The sequence below is a fragment of the Gossypium hirsutum genome, chromosome A09, assembly GCF_007990345.1.
Source record: "Gossypium hirsutum isolate 1008001.06 chromosome A09, Gossypium_hirsutum_v2.1, whole genome shotgun sequence".
NCBI classification, from domain to species: Eukaryota; Viridiplantae; Streptophyta; class Magnoliopsida; order Malvales; family Malvaceae; genus Gossypium; species Gossypium hirsutum.
Window position 1 is genome coordinate 57,106,290 of NC_053432.1, and position 18,711 is coordinate 57,125,000.

The window sequence follows — 18,711 nt, forward strand, 5'->3', positions numbered from 1 at the left end:
AAGATGTTAACCAATCAGATTAATAAAGAAAAGAAAGTGATAGTTGAATCGATGATTCGCTTGTAGGCAAGGCAGAGAGCCACTGTAGGTTAGTAGCTTCTGGGAGTGGAATTATAAAGAGGAGGAAGAAGAAGAAAGGAGAAGATGTGTGTGTATGAAGTAGTGCCTTGTGCGATGTTGTATGGACCATTTTAAGTGAGAGACAAGATATCTACATGCTTAGAGATTACTGACATTGAGACTTGATCTGGTTTCCTAACTCTGATGTTTTAAAATATGACGTCTTGAGATAATTGGGTAATTAATGATTTTAAATTTCTCATATACATCTCAAATATGTTGTGAGCTTCGTCAAGCTCAAGTTCGCTTGTTAAAAGTGGAAGGTTCACTAAATTAGTCAAGTTTGCTAGAGACATGATTTGCTAAAGGATCGGTTCTCCCGAAGGACATGTGTTGGGATTTGCGGTGTAGCTATAACAAAGGGTTAAATTTATTATTATACTAATAAAAAATAAAGTTCCACTATTAACTAAACAACAAAGTGACAAAAAAATCAAATTTAAAAAAAATGACCAAAACAAATTTGATAATGTTAACAATTGACTTTGAATTATAAAATCTAAAAAATAAAAAAGATTAAACTTCACAAATAGAAGTACAAAAATTAAATTCTAAAATTTTGTATGGCTTATTATAATCTAACCATACCATCTTAATATTTTTTATAATCATTAAATTATTATAATTTCTCAAAATACCGAATCATAAAGTTGATATACGTAGACATTTTAAATAGCAAACATCAAGAAGATAGGGAGCTCAAAAGATTCTCCAGCAGGAAGCTAGCTAATACGTTTTTCATTTTGAGAATATATTCTTTTTCAAATTTTTTTTCTCAATATAAAGTGGTCTAAAACAACAATGAACCTTTTTGGTGGATAATTTTCCACAGACCTACCATTCCCTGATATCTTTCTCTCTCGAAAGAATCTCAAAGTATAAATCAATAACAAAAACTGGATTTAAGAGACAATGGAAAAGAAAATTAAAAATGAAAAAGCAAAAATTCTAATTTATCTACAAAGATGGATCTTCACTATAAGATCTATCTACGGCGGCTGCAAAGACGACAATATCCGCATAAAAAAGTCGGATAGGCGTCTGAGTTTAGATAAGAGCTCTGCATTTCTCCCGAAGTAAGACTCCGCATTCAACAACATTACCTGAATATCGTGCTGCACTGCTTCTAAACTTCGATAATAGTTGTTCTCCAACCTAGACTGGATAATATCAAATGATAATGGCACAGGGTACCTGCCAAAATAGTCATTTCCAACATTCAGTCACGTTTTAAACCCAAAAGCCAGAGAGTACCGGCTAACACCGAGTTTGGCGGGTGGAAATGAGGAAGGAAAGTGTGTGGATGGAAATTTCCACTTGAATAAGCAATGTTTTTAACAATTTAGTAACATTTCTCTATTTTACATCCTTTGTACCAAACATAACAAAGGAAACATAGCTTTCCCTTTCCTCATCTTTTTCCCTTCCATTCATTTTCCTTCCTACCAAACATGGTGTAAAATTATGAAGCAGGAATGCAGGATGTATATGAATGCTGACACGTATTAAAAACTTCAGATTGAACATCCATATAAGCATGTAAAACATGACTCTTTAAAAATTATTTACCTGTTTGTAAAATTAGACTTCTGTGAAACTTGCTTCAATTTATTTACTGCGTATTGATCCTGAAATAATTTAAAGCAAAAATTAACAAGAATTTAATGGTAAAGCTTCCAATAAATTTAACCTACTCCAACAGTGTCACTTGAACTTAAGCTCGAGTGATAAGCAATTTGGTAGACCTAATTAAGTTCAAGCTTGGACACTAATCCTGTACTTCGCATTAATTACTAACAGTTCAGGAAAAAATATTTTAAGACTCATATTTTGCCAGATACCTGAGCTTTGTGAGAAGATTTCTCCAATTTGGCAAAGGCTGAAAGTAGATTATCTCTGATATTACTATCAATATGAGGCTGCTCCCACTGAGTATCCGCATCAAAGAGCTCCCATGGACTGTGAATTTGTGGTTCCTTGGGCTCACTCCGGTACTGAACAGTGTACCTTTCCCATGGACTATCGGGAAATTCATAAGATTTGGGCTTCACAGCCACAATCCGGCCATCCCACCAACTTCCATCGTCCCCACTCGCATCTTTCCACCAGACTTTGCACTTATCCCTGCAGCTCCAATTTCTATCAATAGCAGCATCAAAGCGAGTTCTTTCTACAAGGAAGTCAGGGAAACCAGTCATATCAGGCAGTGTCAAGTTAAATGCTCTATCAAACATGCTGGAAGAAGGGTCTGTAAATTTAAGAGTCATTTTGCAGCAACTCTCCCCAGACCCTGGAGAAGTGGAATATTCAAGCCCTTCAACTCTACAAAATTCCACTGCCCTTAACATGCTCCCTCCTTTTGATGAAGTCCATGGTCCTGATTCCTTCAAGCCAATATGAGCTGCATATTCTTGATGCCCCTGAAAGAATGGAAGCTACTAAACATAAAAATTTTGCAACTACCAATACCAACCATCAAAATTGGAATACAGAACTTAGATAACAGGAATGGATAAAAATAATTAGTATTTTATCTTTACCTGTCTCAAGTATACAATTTCATCACCTAGTTGGGGAATATAGCGAGACCCTTCCTCATGTGTTGTCAGCATTAACCATGATCCTCGTCTTGTTGATTGATTGGGTTTCCGTATTGGACTCGTGTCATGGAAATAGTAATTACTTCTCCTGTTTCTAGTAGACCTTGATCCAACTGCCATCCTTGAACTTGATCCCCATTCCTTGCTAGGAAGTTGAGACCCATTTGTAGAACCATCCTGGGTGCTTCTATGTACATCTTCTGATTGAAGTACATGCCCTTTCAACCTGCCGGACAGTTTGTTATGAGTCCCATTTGTTGAGCCTTCATGGAGGTCTCCTATCAAACTACTATTATGGTTAGATACATTTGCAGTGCTTTCTACCATGGCACTGCCACTTTCTGAATTGGACCTATCCCTCTGTGTCTTTGATCTCCGATAAACAACATTATACATCTTTTTTGAACCTGGTTGTAACCCTCCAGAGACAAGAGGAGTTGACATGGGAATTCTATCAACTTGAGCATCCAAATCTAGCAACCCATCACCTTCATTACCTGAACAGATATCATTGGATCCATCAACTAAGGGTACCTCTGAAACTAGGTCTTTTGCCCTCTCTGACGTGCCATCATTTAATGCATCATATCCACCATTCATATGACCTCTTGAAATTTTCATTTTCAGCCCAGGACTTTCATCGTCAATTGTGGTCCTTTTGGAGAAAAACCTTAACTTAGTTGAAATAGTCATATTGCCCTCTTTTACCTCAGAAGGCTGTCCATTCTGATTAAAAGTTGAGATAGGCATATCCTCAGCTGATCTGTTGACCCATTTTGGTGATTTAGGATATTTTATATGTTCACTAGGACCTGAGGGGTCCTCAGCATTATCAGGATCATCCAAAACTTCCCTTTCATTCCGAAGGTTCTCCGGTGTTGTCACCTTACCATTCATATCCTCCTTGCAAGTTTGGATATCTGTGCTCAGGGATACAGTAGCACAAGCCTTTTCCGGTCCTACATATCCATTGACATTATTTTCTTTGTGGTCACCAAGACATCGTGTAGACCCAGCATACGCATCTGATGACACAAGTTCACCCAATCTCAGACGTTTGGAAGTACGAGCCTTAACTCCTCCCCACTTAATTGCCCCATGCCCTCCATCTTTGTAAGCTTCAGTCAGATCTAAATGATCTTCAATCTTGTCTGATTGCCCCCTTAGTCCACCTATCATGCTATTGTTTGCATCAACAGAAGAACACCCCATATCCAATGAGCTTATATGTTTTACGCTTCCTTCAGAACCTTTGTGTGACAAACTTGCAGAATTTTCCCGTCTTTCAGGTGGCACAAGCTTATTTGGATCCCAGCCGGGCAATTTAAGGACCAATCTTTTCCTGTTCCCAGCATTATGAGATTCAGGAAGTGCATTAGCTTTAGCAACATCCTCAGATTCACCAAAGAAGACTTCTTTTCCTTTTGAAAGTTTGATTTGTTCATTCGGCAAATCTCTATCAGATTCATCACTGTCAACGTATGAATCTGGTATCATAGATTCACTCTCAGAAGAATCACCTTCAGAGTCATATTCATCTTCCCCATCAGTTGATGTTCCAGTTATTTTAGAAAAGAAGTGTAAAGCATTGCGTGCAGCAGCTCTTCGAGGTCTTGATGATTTTGAGGAAGTTTTTGAAGTAGAAGACTTTCTCCGTAAAGCTTTTCGTTCATTTCTTGATTTCCTAATAGGGCCATTACTTAAGGAGTTGCCATCGCATTCATCCAAATTCCTTCTTTTAACACGCCTACCGGAAGATGTCATAAACTCACTCTGAAGTGGAGGAAAATTCAAGTCAACCAAGTGCCTCTAAAAACATTAAAATATAGTAACGAAAAGGATATTAAACTTACGTCAGCCTTCGGTTTTTTCCTTTTTGATCGACGACGGGCATCTTTATGAGTATCATCAATCTCACTGTCATCCGTACTGCACTCAGGATCACCAGAGAGAGAACCTAAACTTCCTTGCTCCCCTCCTGTGGAGTACTCCTCTATGACATTATACTCTGAATCATTATCATCACTTTGCACTTCAATTTCTGGCTCCCAATCCATGGCATCTAAGAATGCTGGCAGAGGAGCAGCAATTGCATCTAAATCTGCCAAGGGCGGGATTTGGTAATCCTGGTCTAGACTGAAGTTCGGCCCCACAGAAAGGTTCAAAGCACCAGGTTTCCACTCCAAACCTAAAGCACCTAATCGCCTTTTCTGGTACATGGTCTGATAGGGTTCTGTGTATGGAATCATCCCTAAAGTTTTCCAACCCAAGCAATTACGAGAATAAATTAACCAGGAGGGTGGTAAAAGGAATTAAATGAACCAATCATTTGGGACGAGTATGAGTAGAGTTAAACCTGAGTCACAAAGAAGATCTTGCATATTCCGTCTATATGTAGTAAGCTGAGTTTCCTGAATTACAATGTCAAATCATCAGAATTTCAATGAAGAAAATGTGAAGTATTTTTTTTTTTTTTGGTGGAACCAAGGTAACCTCCATTTCCATTTTACGGTCCATAGAGATTAATTCTTTTAGGGTTTGTAGCTACCCGTTCCAACAATGTCATCTCCAAGGTTCAAACCCAGGTCCTCCCCTTGGGAGAGCAATGTGCCTTATCATTTCACCCAACACTTGTTGGGAGTGCAATGAAAACATTTTAATTATCTGAAAACTCAGTTATCAGCTTCAAATATGATAGGGATGGGATATGAGCATCCACACATAACTAGAGATGATATATTTGAGGTGAAGAAAAAATATGATTCAACAAGGAGTAAAGATGTAAATCTGCTACACCAAAATGTCTAGGAACGAAGTCAAAAATCATTGATGGCAATAAGCTATGATACATTTTTAACAATAAACTTTGATATGCTTCTCCCTCTTTTCTTTCTAAAGAAACAAGTTGCATGTAAGACCCATTCAAATGACAAGCTGGAATAAGAAAAACAAGGTCATTTAAGGTAAAGACTAAAGAAAGAAGAATACATTATTCCCAGTAAAAAGGACACATGAACACTGACTGTATCAAGCAGCAGGCAGAGTAAAATTTAAGTTTTAAGAAGATGATGCTAATAGAGAACCATTAAGTCAACTTCTCAGTTCTATAAATGTAAGCAGACCATATTAAGGAAAAGTAGCAAAAATAGAAGTTCAAATAACGGCAACCAACCAGATCAAGTGAATTCCCAAAGGTGTCATGGATAAGAGGTCGATAATCACCAAGAAAGAACTGTAGATGAAGTGCACATATAGTAAGTATCATTATGAGTTATATAGAACTTAGTTTTGACTCTGAATAAAACTAGATGAAAACATAACAAGTTAAAATACGAGGTACCTGATCATATTTGGCGTCCTTCTGAGATTCCCCTTGGCCTGTATTTAGTATGTATAATTGACCAACATCATCTGAAAGTATAATGGATGTCCCATCCCTATTTTACAGATACAGTGAAGTGTAACATGACAGGAACTTTAAGTTTGCAGCAATATAAAACACAGGAAGACAGACTTTTCATAAAGATTCCAAGGTATTTTAAATGAGAGAGATCATGCCTGCAATCGACCTAAATGATAACACTTAAAAGGTCATACGCATCAAAAAATTTCTAAGCTTAATATTGGGAACACCATAGTGGAAGAAGGGATAGAGAGGAAGGGTAGGGAGAGGGGAAGAAGGAAGCAAAGGGTAAGGTTCCGCTTGTCAGGATTGCTTTGAAAAGGCATACTATGCATATCCTGTCAAACAAAATAACATGTATCTAAAGCATGCTTGATAAGAAGGACAATGCAATTTAATTTTTAATTATAGGGGAATTGACACAATAAAAAGGGTTCTAATCAAGCTTTCTCTTAGTAAACTTACGATGAAAACTTCCCATCAACCAACTTGAAACGAGCAATTTCATATATTCGAATTGGTGTGCCTTCCCATATCTACAGCCAAAAGAATATGAAAACACGTCAATTAACAGAGAAGATCCAAAGATACTTCACATAGAAATAAGGAGCTCAAAACTCACATCCCAGACAATGGTTCTTCCATCATAGCCTGCACTCATAGCTATCCGTGGGTTGAAAGGATGAACATCCAAAACATACGTCTTAAATAAATGAGTAAAATAGTCAGATATAACTATGAAACAACTTGGCATCCATTTTTAGACACCCTCAAATCACAAGCATTCACATTGGAAATCATAAAGTAAACGCAGAACAGAAGCTAGTCAAACTCATTAAAAATCACTTCATGGTGGTACACCAATAAACTTCATCCTCTTTGAAAGACAAATAGATCATGATTTCTTTATCAAGAAAAAAATTCCTTTGCTCCAAGGCAAAATGCCCTTGGTGGTTCAAATCTTAGTACAAAAACATATCAGTAATTGAGTTCTTATGTCCAGGGGGCATATGCCATTTTACACTCTTACTTGAATGTTAAATAGTTGTGGTCCAGTATGTCTCATTTTGGGTTTAGTTAGTTAATAAGGTTCTCAAATTGTCTTTAGTTTATACAATTTGGACCCTATCCCCAAGCCTACCAATTGTAAAATTTCAGAAGTCTTTTTTATCTGATTGTTATAAAAACATAAGCTAGTTATGAAACTTGGCTATTAAATGGCAAAATTCCATTCTTCCCCCTTTCCACTAACCTCCATGTGAACCCTACCCGAAATAACACCATCATACATGAATAAGCGGATTGAATAGCCAACAGTGCATGATTTAAAGCTGAGAGTAAAAAATGATGATTAACTTATTTCCTGTTTCTTTGCAAGAAAGCAGAAGGGTAAAAGCAGGAAAGCAATCAAAACAACATCATGGGTCAGAAATAAGGCGCAAATGTCAATAAGGGTGCTCCATTTAAATATCAGAAACATGCAAAAAAATGATGTCAAGTGCTTAAATAAAAAATACAACGGATGCAATTAGGCTTTTCGAATAGAAGATAGTTATCCAGCTAACATATCACCCAGACAACATACACCAGCTAAAATGGAAATCCACACAAGTTGATTTGAAGGCATGCTAACCCAATAAATATAGTAGATTTGAACAAATTGAAGACTATGCTATTCTACTCTAAAGAAGAGAAAAAAGTTGAGGCTTGGAAATGTAAATAACTTACAGAATCAGTATGACCAGATAAAGAATGTACCAAGCTACCATCAGCAGCATTCCATACACATATTCTGCAATCTGCATCATGAGAATATGTCATTTAGCCAAAACTTGCAGCTATTTAAGCCCTTGCATGGTTCCAAGAACAGAGCACAAAAATGTTCAATCCTAGTCCAGAAAACCTTTAAAATTACTCAATTGGGTGTATAACCAATTTTGCAAAAGAATGCATTACGCATTACAATGATGAAACTGAATAGTTAAGAGTAGCTTAGCATCAAATACAGCCTAAACTGAGCCAAGGTTTTACTTTACAGATGCATAAAAAATGAAATGAGCTACAGGCATTAAATAAATGAAGCTATATGTGAGAGTTCCACCTTTTAACATTTTCTATTCTTTCAGGGAGGGGAGAGGATGTTGCATTAAATTTTGAAAGGAATAAGGTAAAAAATAGATTAGATACCCATGTCAAAATGAGAACAACATTCTTCAGTCAAACTCGAGTCATTACAATTTTATTCTCTAAATGCTCAATGAAGTTAAAAATAGCAACCTTAAAAGAGCAGGTGAAAAATAAATACCCATGATAGCAGCAAGGACAAAGCGGTTATCTAGGCTCCAGATTATCATATTTACACCACGAGGAGTTGGAAGAATTCTCTGGCGTGGGCCCCCTCTTGGTGGTTGTGGAGGCAATGGTGGGGGTGGAACTTTAAGATGATAATGTTTACACCAGCGACCCACTTTACCCTGAACCAAGTAACAGAAATAGTTGTTCCTAAATAGACAGGCATTAAAAGGAGAAGGCATGGTTGAAATCATAAACTTTAAATGATGAAGGCCTTGGAAAAAAAAGCAGTGAAAAGTGAAACTGTTTATAGTTACGTGTGATCTACGAGATTTTGGAACCCAAATAATTGCACTGCCATCACGGGAACAGGTAACAATGTTGTCCTGAGAAAACCTGGAACATATTGTGGACCACATCAGACAACAAAATAAGCAGTTACATTCTTCTTCAACTGTAACGCCTAATTAAAAAGTGGAAGCTAAGAAGTCCTTTAGAACACCCGTTAAGCTAGAGGGTTCTCAAAGAAGGGAGGATTGGAACACCCCCCCTCCAAAAAAAGGAGGAAACAAAGAAAGAAAATACAAGACTAGAAGAAAATGCCCACCAGGAGTTTCTAAATTTTGGAACACTGTCTTCCTTCAAACCGTCTGCTGTAGAAAATCTTGATGAAACAGAACAACCACTGCAATTTAAGGCAGTAACGTAAATTGAAATTATAATTCTATTAATAAAATTACTGAGCAATAGAGTATGATAAACAGACCTGAATTGCACATAATTTACATCATTCTCATGTCCAGATAACACGTCAATCTCATGATTTGGTTGATCTGAATCATCAGTGTTGGGTTTACAAGCAACCCACACCTGCAAATGATAGAGAAATATGACATTCTACACCTAAACTAGTACAAAAATAAAAGAGGTCATAAAGCAGGACAAAATCTTGGAATAGGAACTCATACCCTAGCTAAAGTGTCTGAGCTACCAGTGACGAAGACAGTTCCATTAGCATTGAAAGCACAACAAAAAATTTGATGGCTCTGTTGCCCAGAAGTTGAAGATGAACCACTGTTCTTTCCTGCAACCATTTTAGTATTGCTATGTAAAATCCGTCCATCAAGAAGCATTAAAGTTACGGATACAAAGGTAACAAACCAGCTAAAGAATCTGAAGGCTTTGGAACGTATATCCGAGGACGGATTTCGGCATTCCTAGCATCCCATATCCTACATGTCCCATCATCAGATGACCTACATAGTTTCAGGAAACCCTACATTTTAATTTCAAAGCAAACAGAAACCATGTACCAAAAGCTAACATCAATCTAATATCAACCACAGAGTGAAGGACTTAAAGATTTAGGGTAATACCAAAAAACAATCATATAATCACCAAAATCAGTAAGGAGAAATAAACCATGCGGGTAATACCTATAAAACTAAAAATATTAGAAAGTATCTTCTGTACGCCTCTGTCGAGTTTTTTTTTTTTTTTTTTTTTGGAGGGGGGTTGGGGGGAGCCATAGTTGGCAATTTCAACTTGTATTATATGACATTGTAGGGCCAACTACTATTTACTTAATTTCTAGGTGAGGGGACAAGATGACAGAATTTGGCAGTTTTGACAATTAGGAATCAGTCTTACGATAGAAGCTGATATACAGAGCCTGGCCTAGGGCTAAAAGCAATGGCAGTAACAGCTCCGGTATGTCCTCGCAGAACTGAAATTGGTTGCCCATCTGGCAAGTGCCACTGTCAGCAAGCAGGAAACAAAATAACAATCATTGAATAAAAATATAATATTCTTGAGCAGGAAGAGAAACAAGAATCAGTAAGATGCAGGAAAGCTTACAACACGAATAATACAGTCATTCGAAGCAGACGCCACCATAAAATTATTGGAACTGACAGCCAGGTCAGTTATGTCACCCTTTCATCCAAACAGAAATAATGTAACGTGTAACTAAAAGAAACCACAGATAGGAAAATAAATAAAAACTAAAATTTGCAAGAAGTGCATTATAGCTCATAAAACTCACTTCATGTCCACGGCAGCTAGCTAAGCAATATGCAGTCTCCATAGACCAGATTTTCACAAGACGGTCATCAGAACCAGTAATGACATACCTCCCAGATCGATCAAATATTGCTGCAATTTGCATACAGTAAAAAGAAAACAAACTCAAGTTCATGATGCCAAGAAAAATCTTGTCAAGTTGGAGCTTTTGAGTGAAAGTGGTAACTGCTCAAAACGTTCAAATACAGAAAGAAAAGCAGGAGAGACCACAGAAAAGCTAGAACCCATAAAAAAGCGTAGGAAAGGAATCTTTAATGAGCTCACAAGTATATCAACATAATACCTTCTCTGCAAGTGTGCCTATATATATATATATATTTTTTTTTGGGGGGGGGGGGGGGGAGGGGATGGGTTAACAAGCATGCATGCTTAATTTATGACAAACAAATAGCCTAATTAACACCAAATCTGAAGCACATGGTATGAAGGTTACTCAGCAATAAAGAATTATGCATGGCTCAAACTGCAAATATGAAGACAAAGATATACCACAATAGACAGCATTCCGGTGCCCTCGCAACCTCTTGATATTTTGCATCTTCTGCACCATAGTTGATGGTTTTGCAATGGCATAACATGCTGCACGAATAGATGGGGACCGATGATGTCTTGTGAAACCACCCCCAATTTCCCTTAAACCCAGCCCACGAACCTGATCTGCATGCATATGAGGCCAACGCATATGAACAGGAGGACGTTTGGCTTCACTTTTTCCTTTGTTGTCATCATCTGAGAGAAGATGAAAATCAAATTTAAGAATAACTTAAAATTTGAGGCAGAATAAAATTCCTGAAAAGAAAATTGGAAGAATGGGCAAGAGAAGTTCTTTTATAATCCATTGAAGTAGTATCTCAAAAACCAAAAAATAATGAGGACTTGATATTTTTGTTCTAATAAAGTTCCAAGTTTAAAGCGCAAAGGAATATGTTTCATGGCTGAAAAAAAGCCACCTACAGCTCAAAAGAGAAAAGGGCCCCGTTCCTAAAAGAGTGGGGACATCAGCAGCATTTGGAGTGTGTCTTGCACTTTTGTCTTTGGATTGGGAGGGTGCAGTTAATAACAACTGCTTCAAAAGCTTTATCAAGTGATCTTTTTCAATGTGAGGATTCCTACAAAAGCATAAATGGCACAAGAAACAAGTCAAACTTTTTCATAAAATGCTGCATGAAACTCATAAAGTGTCTGTTGCTACTTAGTTATAAAATAAGTTGCCTTTGTCATTTGAAACACCATACACATAGCCTGCTATTCAATAGACATCTTATGTGCTATTCAATAGACATCTTATGATCACGTTAAACAAAACTAAAAGCTAATATCATACCTCTCCACCAACTGAGCATAACTTAAAGGGAATGACAAGCCATCATCATTTTCATGACCACTATCTTCCCCTTTCCTTGAATACCAAGCATGATACCTTCTAGGTAGAAGTTGATTTTCAAGCAATTCATTCCAAAACTGTCCACATGTTCTTTTACAAGGACCAGTTGAAAGGAAATGCATAATCAAAAAGTAAACTTCCCTGAGATCAACATCTACGTTATGCTTCTTAGAATCATCTGTCTCTCCATCTGCAAGTTGAGCTCGCACCTTAGTGGAAAAACTCAATGGCTTCATCCTAACAGAAGGAGAATCACTGGAGGGAACATATTTCTGGAGAGCCATATAACCTGCACATTAGAATAATAAAATCAACAGAATAACATGCGATAAGTTCGATCTTATTCACACATGGAAACAATACATCAAAAACAAAACTGCAATGACATTTATAACCAAACCATCCTTTCAGTCCAACGCAAAACTACTGTAAAAAATCTAGAAGAGGGAAAACCTAAGATCTCAGCACAAACACGAAAACCCTCCAAACCCCAAGTTGAACATATACAAAATATAACAGCAAAGTGACTTTCAGCTTCTCTCAATAGATACCTCAATTTAGGAATTCACTTCAAATTCGTTCAATATCAAAGCATAAACATTTAAAATTCGCAAAAATACCTTCAGAGCGTACCAGGTGGATTAACCGGATGGGCAGTCACCGGAAACACGAAAATCTCTACCGCGCATTTGGAAATCCACAATGCAAAGGCCCGCAACAACAAGAACAGATCAAAAACCCTAAATTCAAAAGATTTCCACTGCTAACAATCAATAACAATAAATTCTTAACTAAAAAAGAAAACCAAAAAAAACTACCAAATTCGACATTCAGTGCGATGCACGCACAAAGAACTTGCAGCCAAAATAACTAAAATAAATTGAATTTTGAAAAAAAATAACAAGGAAAAAATATAGAAAAACAAGAAGTGGTATATAAGAAAGATTACCTTCAATGCATAAGATTCTTTTCAGGAGCAAAACGACGCGTTTTGGAGGTTTCAGTGTTATCTTCTTCAACTTAAAAGGAAGGATTTAAAGTGGGAATGGGGATCGAGTGAAGAAAAAATAATAGCTAAAATTTTAATTTCAATAACAATGGAGAAAATTTCGAAAGGAAGATAGCGAGTGAGGGACACGCGCGAAATGACGAATATTTATTTTGAAAATTCTAGGAAGGTAGCTTCTGTGTGTTTGTGTTTTTCTGTTTGGGGGTTTAAGAGAGAGAAAAAATAAACGAAGGGATTTCTCGAGATAAAAGGAGGAAGAGAAAACAAAGAAGATGAGAGAACCGAGGATTCAACGCAGCGTTTTTATATCTTTTACGATGCTCACTTACGCGCGTGAAAGGTAGCGCGTGTTTTGACGATATCTCTGAGAAAGCGGCGCCGTTTTATGGGCTCCGCTGGGCTGGGTTTTTGGTTTTTCTGGCTATTTGAGGTGCGCTTGTTTGTACTTAAAAGATGACAAGCCCACAAATCAGTGGGACCCTATTGGCTTTGGTTTTTGTCTTAATTGCAGCTCCTGTTACCTGTAGAATTTTGGGAAAATTAGCCATATGTACCACTTTTAAAACGAAGCTAGCAAATTAGGCTGATTTTTTTCTAATTTAGGGAAATAGATTGATTTTGAAGAAAATAGCTGAAAATGCCTATTGTTGGAAATATTGGCGTTTTCAGTTTCTCTTTCTTGCCACATTAGCATAATTATTTTTATTTTTTTAATTTAATTTTTTTATTAATTTTTAAAGGGATAAATATTAAAATTATAAATGAACTTTAATTCAATGTATAATATCATACATGAACTTTGATTTTGTACTATTATTTACATGAAATTTTGATTTGATTCAGTTTTCACAAATCACTAACACCGTTATTGAATTAGCATCATTTTACGTTGATATATTGTACATACAAATAATAAATGAATCTAGTATGAAAATAAATGTACCTATTTATTTTTTTAAATGTGTACAATTGAATCAAAATTAAAATTTTATATATACATACAAACTCTAATTTAAGTTTAATAGATATAATTGTACCAAATTAAAATTTATGATCAAATTACACATTGATACGAAGTTGATGAATATTTATCCCAACAAATCATTTGAATATATCAAATTCAAGGTTGATATAATTTTTATTTAGAAAATTTAAACTGCAAACTTCTAGCATAAAAATTTACTAAAGTTATTAGGATTTGAATTCTAAATTAGATGTTATTTTTTAATTATTAACTTTTATGATATAATATATATTATTTTTTATTATTATAAGAAAAGGAGACATTCTTTTTTTCTTAAACTAAAATAAATCCAACATATTTAAGTTGATTTCGGAAAAAACGATTAAGCTTATAAATTTTAATTCAAATTAATTCAATTATTTACAATATTCAAAAATGAAAAATATAAAAGACAACATGTTCGATTGAAAATTTTAAAAATGATTTTTGAAAAATAAAATATGTAAAATTGAGAAAATAAAAAATTTATTTTCATTATTTTCACTAAAAATAATTTATAAAACAAAAAATAAAAACAAATGATTGAATTAAGATCATATAAGCAAGTAAATATATTTTTTTCAACAAATTTTTAAATATTAAATATGATGCTTTAGTTGGAATCCAAAGGTTAAAAATTTTAAATTAAAAAAAAAAGGTCAAAAACGGTTATATTGATGTGGCACGGGGGAGAAGTTGAAAATCTTGAACTAACATGGGATGAAAACGCCTCTTGTAAGAGGTTAAGTTTCTGATAATGCTCTAGAATAACGTATTTTTATGTATTAATCATGTGTTTATTCTGAGCTTGATCCTACTAATTTAAGCTATTTATGTCTTTTTATCTTTTAGGAACTGATTTGGAGGCAAAAGCAAAATTAAGGGACAAAAGTGCGAATTTGGAGACACATTGGGCTGATATGCGACACAAGGACTAAAAACGCAAAAAGACGAGATTTTATTTTATAAGACTCCATTTTATTTATATTAGGATAATTAAATATTAAGATAATTATTATGATTATTCAAATTTAGGATTTTATTTCAATTATCTTTATTTATCTTTAATTAAATGTATTTATCTTTTTAGAATTTAAGTTCAATTAGACTATCTTCCTAGCACTATAAATAAGGGGTGAAGTGACTCTATTTGTATTCATCTTTCTCTCCCCCTGAAAGTCTAGGCTTTTGTTTCTTCATATTTTCTTTCAATAAAATTCCTTTTTCTATTTTTATATTTATTTTTTTTCCACCATTATTATGAGCCACTAAAATCTATCTAGCCGAAAGTTGTCAATATTCTCCAAAAAGGGTTCTTGAGGCCTAGAATCCGTACTTAGCCTTCTAGTCAAGTATTCATCGTTTCTCCGCACTACGGGCTGACGCTTCCGTCCATGGCCCTTAAGAAGTAAGCTTTTTAGCATATGCAAAGGCGGCCGCTTTGTATGTTTTGGAAGGATTGGATAGTCGGTTCGTTAACTTACTGCGTCAGAGGTTGGCGAGCCAAAGAGACAAAATGGCATGGGATTCGCCATTGAGAAGCGTTGATCTAGCATAGATTACTGGCTAGAGTCAGGTTCCCTAAAAATCGTAAGTCTAATCTTTGGAGCTGGTGGTCGTAGGCGTCCTCTTCCACTATAACTGGCTTACTTGAGTTGAGAAGGGTCATTTAAAAGCCAAGGATCGAACCCAAGGCGGAATGAGACAATTGGAGGCTGGAATTTATCAATAAGAATTTCTTTTCCTTTAACTCTCTTTATTATTTTTATTATTTTCGTAATCATAATTTCAGTCAACTTTAGATTCTGTTTTTCATTCTTTTCCAAATCAAATCTTTAATTCTGTTATTTTTATTTTTTTCTGCCACGCAGGTTTTTTTGGGCACGATTCTGCCCAGAATTTCGAGAAACAAGCATTCGTATAATCCGATCCCTGAGGATTCGACCCTACTTCCCCTTTACTGTTCTTTTTCATTATTTTACAGGGAATAGGATATTTTTGGTGCTCTCAACAACGCATCAGTTTCTCTCTTCAAAATTGACCTATTTTCTTAAATTTGAAAAAAATCAACCTAATTTGCTAAATTCGTTTTAAATATGGCATATATGCCTAATTTTCACTATTATTTTTCCGAAGTTTTTTTAAGTTTTTAATGATTTTGGATTTAGGGTACCTTAACTATTGAGGTCGGAAAGTTAATGTGAAAAAGCACTTCAAAAAAGGGTTAAATATAAAATTAGTATTCGAACTTATCAACTTCTCCCAAATTGGTATTTTATGGTTTTTTTTCCCAGATTGGTACCCGAACTTTTTTCTGTCAACTAAATTGATACCCAAGTCTAACGCCGTTAATTTTTTGCTGACGTGACAACGCTGGCCAATCGCACGTTACCACGTAGTGTCCTCTTGTACCTTTTTTTCTTTTTATTTTATTTTTTATTTTCTAGTTTTCCTTATTCTTTTTTTTAGGGGGGTTGCTTCTACTTCATCTTTCTTCTTTCTTTCTTTTGTCAACCCCCTCCCAAATTTTCCCTCACTTTCCAGCATCTAATCCCCACCATCAACCAACCCCCACATCTCTTAAACCCCTTTGGTTTTCCTCTCCTGCCATCATCAACCAATCCCCACCTCTTAAATTTTAACGTCATATTTGTTATATCCTCAATCATGTTTTAATTTTTTATTTAATTTTTCAGTTTATTTTATAATTTAATGGTGGAAGATGAGTTTTCCGTGCAAGACATGAGCTTTTACAATACTATTCCGTTAATAAATAGTTTCTGTTTATATGTTGATGTTAAGCAAAATCCAAGCTTAACCCAAATTGCAATATATTTTTTTACACTCATAAACTGATTTTTTTTAAAAAAAATATTATATATATTTATATAATTCTTTTTTTTTGTAGAAAATGGTTTTTTGAATGAAATGGAAATATTATTTGAACAGAAATCAAAAGCTTTTGAAACTTAACAATGGTGGACATTATGGAAATCAGAAATTAATGAAAGAGAAAAAGGTTAAACATTTCAATAATGCAAAAATTATTTCACAATATTTTTATATGCCAATAAAAAAAAGCGGCTAAAGAGCTTAATTTATGGTTAACATTATTGAAAAAAAGTGTAGGGAATTTGAATTATGTCTTAATAGTTTACAAACCGTAATCTAATTATCATTTTTTTTCTTTTAGTAGCTAAATAGCTCAATTGATGAAAAATCTACTCTTAATTGCCCTTAATTATTTTTTTTAAATGATCTCTTACATATAATCCATTGAATATATCTAATTTAAAAAGAAAATTTATATTAAAAAGCATATAATATACCATATTTAATCTTTTTTAAGGTTTCATCGATAAACAACATTCATATCAAACTCTTTTTTAAGGCAATACTACTTGAGAGTTATTTACTTGTATATTTCGTAAAATCGTGAAAACAAAATACTATTTCCAAGCTTCTTCAAGTTAAATTTAGAAATAGTGAAATAGTAATACTAATTTTTTTAGATTTTTTTATATTATTACTTATACTATCGATAAGTTTTAGATTTAGTTCATATAATCTAATTTAGGGTGGGTTTGGATTTGGCGATTAGGTACAGTGCGTTTAACTTACTTTTTGTCTTACGCTATAGTATCACTACAATATCAAATCTCACCACCATCACTATTTTTACACTAACCGCAGATAAACACAACACCCATCCAAACCCACCCTTAATCATTTTTAGTTTCTGTATTTTTTGAATTTTAAAATTTTAGTCTTAACTCAATGGTAGATATTAAATTATGTTATTTTTAGAATGCGATGAACATATTATCACATGAGTGACCTACTATTTCTATATAAAACTTAAAAAAGCTACAACATTTTTATTAATAAATTTAATAGTTATTGTTTGAGTGAAGACTTAAATTTCAAATTTTAAAAATTATATGGACTAAAAGTGATCAAATTAGAGAACATGGATTAAATCGATAACTTATATGGTATGAAACTAATAGCAGAATATGATCTAACGAACTTAACTACTACTATTTGAGTTAAAATTAAAAATTTGAAATTCAATAAGTAATGACCAAATCAAAAACGGGCTCGAAGGCCACAACCTCATATTAACATGAATTGACAATAACAAGCTCATGGATATCGCTAGGATACTCCATGTCAAAAGAGAAGGTACAACATTTTTTAACGGCTAATTTACAAAGACAATCAGTCACTTTATTGCTCGAACAATCTACCCACTCAAGCTTAACACCGATAAAGGAGTCCAACAATCCAAAAATTTCCTTCAACAGATAGCCATAGATCGTAATGTCCTTACAACGAGACTTAATCCTATTAACTAAACCAGTAAATTAGTCTCAAATATAGCCCTAGTAACATTGTTGTTACAAGCCTAAATAATCCCTTCCCTTAAAGCTTCCGCCTCAGTCCAGTCAACATCCATATTATAATCCATATAAATCACACGGCCACCTAGCACAAAATCGTCACAATCCCACGCAATAACCCCAATGCCCACTGCCGAGACAACAATAGCCGCATCAACATTGATCTTCACAAAATCATTCGGAGGCTTGATCCACCTATCGGTCCTAGAGAGCTTGGGGTTTATCGGGGGTTAAAGATCCTAAATTCATCCCTCAATATTCTCACCTGCTCCCAAACCATCCGAGCATCATCCTTCTTACCACGAAACAAGGCATTGTTACGGTTGTTCCAAATATTCCATAAAACCATGATAAGATTCTCAAATACCTTAAGATCCAACAGGCAAGTAGCATCCTCAAGCCAATCAATACAACT

At 34.8% G+C, this 18,711-nt stretch overlaps 1 protein-coding gene across 4 annotated transcripts; it reads right to left on the reverse strand.

The window, feature by feature from the left end:
• Positions 1 to 843: 843 nt before the first annotated feature.
• On the reverse strand, positions 844 to 13,166 carry LOC107888953 (bromodomain and WD repeat-containing protein 1). Of its 4 annotated transcripts, none has more exons than XM_041077734.1 (25): positions 12,831 to 13,166; positions 12,502 to 12,621; positions 11,822 to 12,170; positions 11,452 to 11,606; positions 10,987 to 11,226; positions 10,460 to 10,569; positions 10,273 to 10,350; positions 10,066 to 10,172; positions 9,577 to 9,671; positions 9,384 to 9,499; positions 9,182 to 9,285; positions 9,023 to 9,100; positions 8,733 to 8,811; positions 8,429 to 8,597; positions 7,852 to 7,922; positions 6,746 to 6,826; positions 6,589 to 6,659; positions 6,061 to 6,157; positions 5,893 to 5,952; positions 5,077 to 5,131; positions 4,574 to 4,971; positions 2,661 to 4,493; positions 1,962 to 2,540; positions 1,690 to 1,748; positions 844 to 1,314 (listed from the first exon to the last, which is right to left on the reverse strand). In XM_041077734.1, exons 3-25 carry the CDS (start codon positions 12,163 to 12,165, stop codon positions 1,110 to 1,112), a joined length of 5,184 nt encoding a protein of 1,727 aa, XP_040933668.1. In that variant the 5' UTR covers positions 12,166 to 12,170; positions 12,502 to 12,621; positions 12,831 to 13,166; the 3' UTR covers positions 844 to 1,109. The 4 variants fall into 4 exon arrangements, with proteins under 4 accessions (XP_040933668.1, XP_040933670.1, XP_040933669.1 ...); XM_041077736.1 differs by having other exon boundaries at positions 12,515 to 12,621; positions 12,831 to 13,159; XM_041077735.1 differs by having other exon boundaries at positions 12,502 to 12,641; positions 12,831 to 13,150.
• Between the last annotated feature and the right edge of the window lie 5,545 nt (positions 13,167 to 18,711).